The sequence below is a fragment of the Lepidothrix coronata genome, unplaced genomic scaffold (assembly GCF_001604755.1).
Source record: "Lepidothrix coronata isolate B3197 unplaced genomic scaffold, Lepidothrix_coronata-1.0 Scaffold7, whole genome shotgun sequence".
NCBI lineage: Eukaryota > Metazoa > Chordata > Aves > Passeriformes > Pipridae > Lepidothrix > Lepidothrix coronata.
The window spans coordinates 10,750,035-10,759,878 of NW_016690187.1; the positions used below are offsets into that span (position 1 = coordinate 10,750,035).

At 38.2% G+C, this 9,844-nt stretch overlaps 1 protein-coding gene across 1 annotated transcript; it reads right to left on the reverse strand.

Moving 5' to 3' along the window:
• Positions 1-247: 247 nt before the first annotated feature.
• Positions 248-9,183, reverse strand: KLHL41 (kelch like family member 41). The gene is made up of 6 exons (XM_017836730.1): positions 7,991-9,183; positions 5,179-5,336; positions 4,981-5,088; positions 3,948-4,133; positions 2,098-2,244; positions 248-1,272 (listed from the first exon to the last, which is right to left on the reverse strand). Exons 1-6 carry the CDS (start codon positions 9,098-9,100, stop codon positions 1,161-1,163), a joined length of 1,821 nt encoding a protein of 606 aa, XP_017692219.1. The 5' UTR covers positions 9,101-9,183; the 3' UTR covers positions 248-1,160.
• Positions 9,184-9,844: the final 661 nt, after the last annotated feature.

Sequence of the window (9,844 nt, forward strand, 5' to 3'; positions counted from 1 at the left end):
CAGTGCTAGGGGTCATTTGATAATTGGAATTGCCATTCAGTCAGGTATGGTGGGCTTCTTTTCCAGTTTTCCTGCTACATCAGTTGTAATTAGATTTAGATTTATGAAATCCTTTGAGGAGATACTCTACTTAAAGAAAACTGAGTGCTCTGTTTTGGGCAAAGGCTGTACTAAAATCTGTGTCCTGTCAATATGGTAGTGATGATGAGCTGATTGCTAAAAAAGACACCATCAAGTGATACTTTTATAATTTTAAAAACAAAGTTTAATTGTTAAAAGTTTTCAATGTCAAAATGCATCAACTCTTTATTAGATGAAAAAGTCCTCTCTGTCATAGGTATTTACTGATTATCAACTCTTTTTGGACTTTTTTATGAATGCTTGTTATCAGCCTCAGATCTCTGAGAAAAACTTCCATAAAATATTTGCTTTGGAAATAAATATAAAAGCATAAAAAAAGTCGAAAATCCTTGTTACTAGAAGCCTAAACATAGTAGGTGAAACATTAGAGCTATTAACCTTGTGAACTTCTCTCTCTTCCCTTAAGTCTGGCTACTAGTACAGCTTTGGCTGAGACTGGCATTTATTAGGCCACATAGTATTAAGCCCCTTTTGTTTTTAACATGCATTTCAATTCAAGGCTAAATTATTTTTTTGAGGGCTGTGATAAAAATATTTCCAAGATATTGCTGAAGAGTACAGGATTTACATATGCTGCTGAAAGGGGAAATCTGGCTATACAAACTACCAGTTAGAATAAAACTAGCTACCTATTAGTTGTATTTAACTTAACAGTTAATTCATGGGCGTTGTTTGGAGGGTAAGCCACCAATATCCTGGATTGTTGGAGTGCAAGGAAGTCTAACTGGTTTTATTTGCAATTTCACAGTGTGAAAAATGGAGTCCTTGCCGAAATCTTAATTTATTTTAATCAATGTTAATTAGAGCTCTTCAGGATTTTAAACACTGGCAAAAATTCAGTGGTTGCTGGTTAACTAGTAAATATCTTAAGATGTGGACAGACAAATGAACTGTTTAACGGTTCCCAGTATAATTAGCACGCTGTTATAAAACTGTACCATTTGGGGACATTTTCATGCAACAAAACCAGAAGAGCCTATTGAAACTCCCTCACCATATCATATCTTCCAGCATTTTGTTTACAGTTTTGATAACTTGAAGAGGTTTAAGCGTGTAGCCAGGCAGGAGGCTCCAGTAGCATATCGGATCTCTTTCAGTATGCCAATCCATTCCTTCTTTTCATCATCATACCTGCATTTAAAAAAATAAGGTTAGAAAATAGCTTCTTAGTTTCATGCTTCAGCACACATACATGAAAAGGAGGATAGTGCACCTGTTGCAAAGGCTTGTAGCAGCCATGTGCTAAAGGATGCCACAGAAGGCTGCTTTTGTCCTCTGGATCAGAACAGAAAGATGTTCTTGTGCCTGAGTTGTCCTTTTCCTGGTCCCTAAAGCTTGTTGCTGGCTCTGTCATGCTTTAATTACTTGTATAAAGCTTCCTCTTTGTCTTAAGTATCCCTTCTCTATTTCTTCAGATTCTTGCATATAAAGTTGTTTTTTGGGGGAATCCCTCCTACTGCCAATTAAAACTTCTCAATTTACATTAACAAGTGAAGAGTCTCAGCAGAGATATGATGTTTTATCACTGATACTGTGAGTAGGTTAAAAAAAATCTAGGAGATAGGGAATTCCAATTCTCTTGGAACAGTTACTCATTTGACTATTAAAACATCAGTATGTACAGGCCACTGTGTACACATGCTTTTCTGCATAAGAATATCATGAGAATGTTTTTATTGGCAAGGCTAAACCTGCCAAGTGATATGGCAACTTACTCTTTTAAAGAAACTGAAGATCATGACTCATACCGGTCAAATGATTTGTAGGTGGAAGTAGTCATCTGATCCAAGTCTCGTGTTTATTTGATACTTTCTGACAAACTTTTTTATCTGTCAACAAGTGCTTTACAACCTGTGCTATGGATCATTTTCAGAGTTAAACGGAAAAATAACGTTAGCCTCCAGTGTCTACAAACCTCAGTTTCCACCAGGAAAGTGTGACTAAAATTAAACTTACTTCCATATGTCAGTGACTTCACTAGGTGCAAATTCTTTAGATTCAAGCTGAATCATTGCAAAGCCTCCAATAGCATACAAAGCTCCGCTTAAGGTGACTAAACTGATGGAACTTCTCTCTTGGGGAAATTCAGGCATAACCTCCCATCTAAAGATGAAAAGAAAAACTCAAGTTTAAACATGTGAGAAGTATTGTAAACTGAATGCACTAAGATACTCCTCTGAGTGACACAAATTCAGGAACCAAGGCCACTTGAGTGAATGGTTTAGTAAAAGGAAAAATTTCTGAGATTTATTAGCAGTAAGTTTCAGTGTTTCCATCCCCACAGGGATTTCTGCAGGTCTTAAATGACACAATTACACTGTGATGACATCTTGTCCCAGAGACCACTTCTTACAGATTCCCTGGTGCCATCATCAGTAATATACTTCATTTTTCCTTATAGTTTCCAAAATGCATATTCAAGTGGCATTGGCATAATAATTTGAGCTAAAAAAATAATCACTGGTGCTCATTAGTATAATTTCAATTTTTCTGCCAATTCACACCTATGAACATATAAAACACACAAACATCCCACTTCAGGATAATCTCAACATTAAAATTAATAGGCCAATTTTTCTTTCTTGCTTGTGTGACTTGACTGTAAGAAAATAGAATAAACCAAGACAAGAACCTGCAGATTTTTCAGACCATGAGCTGCATATTTCTGAACAACGGAAAAGGAGAATGTGCCAGACATCATGGTAACAAATAACCTTCACTTTGCTTTCTATAGAAGTAAAGTTAGAAGTTCCCTCATGGAATTACTTCTTGTATAATGCCTGTTTTGTAATGTTAAATTTTAGAAGCAAGTCTCTTTGGGATAGCATACATTTAAGTTAATGCTTTTGTTATGAGGTTGAAGGCTGCAATGCCACATGTCAGTGAAGACAGCACAGGCAAATGTGTTAATATAGAGCAGAAGTGCTTATTAAGATAAAGGTGCATTCAGGACCACTTACAAGTTTGAGCTGTCACAATAGAGTTTTACTGATACTATTTGAAATGAAAGTTTGTAAAGAAGGTGATAGGAAGGAAAAGTAATGAAAGTAACAAAAAAAAGAAAATTAAGATTAGAAAGACATATTGCAGAGTGTATAAACGCCTAGAAAATCATAAACATTTGATGGATGCTGACTGCAAAAGATTCTGGCTGTGTAGAAGAGTATTGGAAAGTATATAGACCAAATAAGTGAGCTAATTTCAGGTATGACTTACTCTCTTTTGTCATTACTCTTTCTATATAGTATTTCAGAGCATGCACATACATTTGAAGTCTTCCTGGAGTTTTCATATTAAATAAGTATGTCAATAATCAGTGGTAAATGGCATTTGCTGTGACAAGGTAAGTGAACAGCAAGACATCACAAGGCCAAGTACCTGAAGGACATTGAGCTGGTCCTCTTCAAGCACCCGATTTCTCTTGCCAGGGTTTCACATTTATTGCCAGTGCTATTTCAACTAGACTGCACCGCCCTTGCTCATTCTCCCACTTCTTCCCTATTATGGCACCACACCTGTTTATGTGTCGTGGGGTCAACTAAATTGGGAAAGTAATCAGACTTAAAAAAAAAAAAGAGGGTGGTGAGCATGTTTGCAATGTAGCTGTGCTGACAAATGCATGTGGGGCAGGAAAAATGGCCAGAGATGGGCTCTGTAAACTGCTGCTGTTGTTGCTAAAGATGTGATTGTAGACCAAATGTCTCAGTGGGAGTACAGGTACCTGAACACCTTTGTGGCTTACTTTGGAGCTCCTAAAGCTTCAATGATAAAACACTTCCTTAAAATAGCTTGAATATTGTACTCACTTATTGGTGGTCAGATCAAAAGCTTCAACAGATGCAGTAAGGCCTTCCTCAGTGACACCACCTGCAATGACAATCTTGCCCTTATGGATCGCCGTTCCAAACATCGAGCGAGGCACTTTCATTGGAGCCAGGTCTCTCCAGTCTCCTTTCTTGGGATTGTACACAAATAGTCTATTAGTGCATTTCCTGGGGAGGAAAAAGAAAACCTGTGATCATGTCTCATGAAATTTTGGCTTGTTCCAAGTGAGACCTAGTTGAGGTAGATTGTGTGGGTTTATGTATAACACCTCTTTCCTCTCGTGCAGATCTTTTCTTGTATCTAATCTGGGAATCTTTGCAACGTCTACAAAGCACTAATCACATCCATAGAACTAAATCAAATATTAAATGCTGTTTATATTACACAGGACAGCAATTTCACTGTACATTAGAGGAGAAAGACAACATCCTTTTCCAGCATATTCAATTCAGATGGATTTGTGGAGGAATATATGGGAAGGGTTATAAAGGAAAAATTATGCTGGTGTTTTGGCTGATTTGACAAATTTGTATCTTAAAAATCCCCTATACAAACACTTAAAAATTACCACCACATGTTCAGCGTGAGTGAAAACATTTATTTTGTTAATGTTATACCTATTAAGGTATAACAGGTATCACAGGTCAGAAAACTGGAAAAACTGAGACAGTAATTCCATGGCACCTAGGTATTTCTATCTGAGAGGAAAGAACACTTTCAGTGAGGATCCTCAGAGCTTAGACACGCTAACTACTGTGTATCTGCAGTGTAAGTAAAATTTGCCTTGGAAATAAGTATGGTCATTAAAATAACAAGTTGGGATTACAATTAATATGCAATTTAACTTATCACAAACACAATATCCTCCAAACCATAACGTGTTCCCCTCTGCCAGACTTGTCAGCAACCTTAATCAAGAGATGCAAAAAAGGGAAACGCTGATTTCTGAGTGTGAGGACATACAATCTGTTAAGGACCAAACAAATAATATAAATTGTCATGAAAGAGACTCACTTATCATCAGTTTTTCCACCAAGACAATATATCAATCCATTGTTTGAGATAGTAGCATGGCCGTATACTTTGATGGGTAGTTTTTTGATCTCCCCCCATTTCATTGCCCTGGAACAAAAAGATCACTGTTAGGCTCTTTCAACTAATAATGGGCCATCTACATGTCCTCAGTGGGCATAATTAAATGTTATAACATACGTGGGGTCATAGCACAGTACTGAATCCAGCGACTCCTCCGTGCGAAGGTCCTTGCCTGCTATTACATAGATCTTGTCGTCGGACTCTCCCAGCCCGAAGAGACACCTGGCTGATGGCAGTGGAGGAAGGGCCACCCACTCACCAGCGATGCTGTCCAGCTGAAAGAGCATCCGAACAGGGAGGGTTAGGAAAGGCAAAGAGGAAAAATCCACACAATGAATGTTGTTGCACAGAATTTATCTAAATGCGCTCAGTGTCTCTTAACAGCAAATGTGCTTGCCTGAAAAACCTGCCCTTCCCCCGGTGCAGCTAATGAATGATGACCCCTGCTTCATGGTGCTGAGATGCAGTGGCCAGTGTAGCAGCCAGTGCCACACAGCTCTCTTTGTGTCTGCTCACCTCATAGTTTCTTGGCCTCTTTATTAAGCTCTTCTTCCTTGTTTAAAGGTCCCTCACTCTCAGTTCCCTATCACATGTTGGAAAGTGGTTCTTCTCGCCCAAGGGAGCAGACACTCCTGCCATTCCACACCTATACGTTTAGCTGGTTGTGCTCATCTCTACGAGATGCCAGACGTGCTTACACAGTTTTTCAGGAAATATCACATGGCAAATGGCACAGATGTTTCTTCTGCAATTCCTAGAGCAACAGAGGTGATGTTTCATCACAAATACCCTCAAGAGCTCACAAGATCTCTGAAGACACAATGAATAAAGACTTCACTCTTAAGCAAAATAGGTAGGCACTGCAGCTCCCTTGGCAATAATATTGATGTCATCCCTACTGAAGTACTCTCATGGCTTTCTTGATTCACATCTGATATGCTGAAAACATCTAAGGAAAAGCAGCAGAAGGAGGACATAAGAAAAAAAACCTATTTTCCTAGAACTGTGGTGTGCTTTTTTTTTTTATCTGCAAACTGGCAATTGAACCTGAATGATCTCTAACATTCAAAAAGAGGATTTTCTGACTTTAACTGCATGCAGATTTGCTTGATGCTGTACAGGAAGGCAGGGTAAGATGTGAGCTTGCACAAGTGTAAAGGCATTTGACAGAAAGCCTGGGTTTAGCTCAGTGACATCCAGAAGTACGTTCCACAGTCAAGGTTTCCATGCTAAAATGCATCTCCCAAATTTGATTGACCACTGCTATTGGACAGAAAGTTTTACTGCAACAGTGAAATGTAGTTCATGGACGTGGATTTCCCCAGTAGCTAGATGTGGCTGTGGTAATGAGGAGATATTCTCCTCATTACCACAGATCACAGCTTGCTTAGTGCATCACTCTTGAAGATGACATCTCTGTTGCTGATAGGCCATCAACTAATCACACATTTTCGAGCCAGTGGCAGCCTTGCTTTCTCCTGGGTTGTGAGCTACCAATTACAACACTTTACTGCTGGAGAAATGAAGATCAGCAAGTAAAAATTGTTTTGACACATTAGTATTTTAGAGACATCAACAGCCACATGAGTAATGCAGACAAGTATTTTAACTAAACAGAACAGCAGCAGCAAGCTGCTTAAAGCAGCAAGCTTAAAGATGACAAGCAAACGAACAGGATTTCAGGAAATGGATGTCAACATATAAAGTAGGGTTTTGAAAACTTCATTGATTTTTAGTATCAGTCTTGAGGTTTAGTTTTTCAGAGGCCCCTTTCTAGTAGCCTGAGATTTCGACTATTCAGTTCTGGGCTATAAATACATTCTGACATCAACATATAATTTATATTAGAAGAATATTTCTGTAACTAGTTTTGCACTTCAGTGATTAGTGTTTTATACCCACATAAGGAAATGAAAGTGTTAAACCCTCCCCAGCAAACTATGATTTCCCTTTCATTGATATAACAAATGTCTGAAACCAACTATTTCATTGTGTGTGAAATCACAGTGAGCCATGCTCCTCTAAGCAATATTTGCATTTTTTTCATATCTGAAGGCTTTACAATTCTATCACTGCTTATTACTGTGCTTGATTTCATATTGAAGCAGGACTTTTACTCTTTTAGGCCAATGTACCTAAGGATGGGACACATGGCCAGCAGCATATTGCAGAATTCCTCATAAAATAGTTCAAATATCCCCCAAGACATGTAGTTAAAACACAATAGACTTAGTTTGTGGTGTAAGAATGCCAAATTGTATATTTGCTAATTTTCCTGAAATATATTGTGGAGTTACAGTTGGTTTAATCAGGCTTATATTTATACAGATTTACAGAGACATAACATTGAAACTCAGTTGAAACATGGTATTTACTGTACTGACACTGACAGTTTGCCAAGAAAAAAGCCTTCTGTCTCTAAATTATGTATTTGGAATGCCCTTAGGCTTTCAAATGTAGACATGACAAAAGGACTTCTGCTGCTTTAGTGACAGAAGTTGCACTTAAAACACACACAATACTTGTCATACAAGTATTTCAAATGCAAAAAAAAGAAAGACATCTCATTAGATCTAAATCAGCTAAAGCACTCCAAATTTCATGGAAGTTAACAAAAATACACAAAAGATATTTTACAAAAATATTACTAGACTTATATTTAGGCATCTGTACCATGAAAAATCTGGGCCTTAAACAGTGAAAGCCAGTGCTTAGATAGAATATATTAATCCTTTTAATATTTGAGATGTCACCAGGGGTTGATCTTGAAAAAGAAGATGCAAGTCCCTTGGTTTTGTTTCTCTGAGACAGGAATAGCTCTCTCTAGATACTTGTCTCCATCACCATACAAAGAGACTAGACAGCTCACTTGGAGAGACTCAGAATAGTTTTCAGTAACCTGTTATTGCAATAATTATAAAGCTTGTACCTGAAAGAAATATGACTGGAAAGGCTGATCCTTGTTCTCCTCTTCCACATATAGTCCTCCAACAATGTAGACCTGATTTTGTTTGGTGACTATGCTGGAATGATTTCTGGGAATCTGTTCTGCCAGCGCTGCAAGGTAGCACTCGTTTTCAAGAGGATCATAAGCTACTGCAGCAGTGTCATTAACCAGAAGAATTAGGTCTTTGACAAACATGCCATGCCTGGGAAGGTCATTTAGGTAGCCAGGCAGTAAATCTTCATCTCCTACATCACCATTCACCTCCCCTTTGGTTGACTTGTCTGTGCTTTTGCTAGAGTCAGGCAGTTTTCCAGCAAAAGCATCCTTAATGATCTTTACTTTTTTCTGAAGGTCTGAGTTGCTTTTAATTATATCATCCTTCTCAACCTGTTCTTTGAAATATTTTTCTGGCATAAGACGAAAACGTATGCAGTCAAAAATTTCCCCCAGGCTCTTTACTCTGTTCTCCTTGTCTGTTCGGACCCATCTCATTACTGCCTCAAATACCAGTTCTTCCTTCTCTACATTTAAGCTGTCAGGTGAAATAATCGAGATAAGTTCGTGTGGGGCAAGCTGCATGAAGTCCTCTTCCTTGCAGATCTGCACAAAATGATCTGAAACAAAATCACGGGCAGAAAAGGCAAGTCTTGGGCAATCAAGCAGAACACCTAATCGAAGGATGGCCAGGCAGTTACCAACAGCAAGCCTCTTCTGAAGGTAGGAGACGCACACAGTGAACACAGAAGGGATCTGAAAGCGGCTGGCCAAAGCAAAAATATCTTGTACGTTAGAATCGTTAAGATCAATACTTGCTGAATAAAGGTATTTGACAATCATATCCAGGATGTTGGGGTCAACATTATCTAGAACTACCTCCTTCTTTTTCTCTTCACTTTGCTCAGATAAGAAATACTCACGAAAATAAGGGCTACATGCCGACAGAATCAATCTGTGGCAAGGCAGGCTTCTGTCACCAGCTTTTAGAGAGCAATCTATAAACTTTTTCTCTTCGAGAAGTTCCTTGAGGCCATCTTGAAGGAGGGTGGATTGGTAAAGTCTGAGCTCTTCAGTGAGTTCCCTTTGGGAATCCATTTCACAAACACTTGGGAAAGGGGAGGGAGTAGAAAGCTTTAGCTGTTGCCTGCCCAAAGGTCTGTCTGTAAAAAAGGCAGACCAATGTGCTTTTTGCCCTGCCTGAAGCCTCTGCAACTTAATCTCGGTAGCTAAATATAGGTACATACCCTTACAGGTCGGAATTTAGGATGGATGGTTTGGAAAAACAGAGCTGCTCTTGCAGCTGTCAAAGACTGAAAGAAGCAACTGTTGCTCTTAGTCACTATGGTCAGGTTTTGCCATCATTCTCCACATTGAATCAATAAGATTATGTGCAATGTAACAATTTATTTGACATGAGTAAGGACAGCAGAATCTGACCCTCAGTGACACAGCTATGAGCAAGACTGTACATATACAAGTTACTAAATATTCTGAAATAGAAATATTATTAATCAAGTTGTCAGTTTTAACTACTGTTCACTTCTTCAGAGTTGCTTAATACGTGTCATTGCTGCAGTCATAAAGATACTAAAATACTCCAGAACTTATAATGAATTGCCTATGCTCTAAGATTATTTTTTTACATAACAATATCTCATATTCAATTTCTTCAGATATTGATAATAGGACCTTGAAATTAATTGTGAGCTCCTTCTTAATACTCATTTGGTTGTATTTATTTGTAAACCAAACACTATTGTTTAAACATAAAATATATGTTATTCAGGTAAAGTTCTGCTTTTCAAAATAATTCAAATTGAAGTCTCCACCCATATGGTA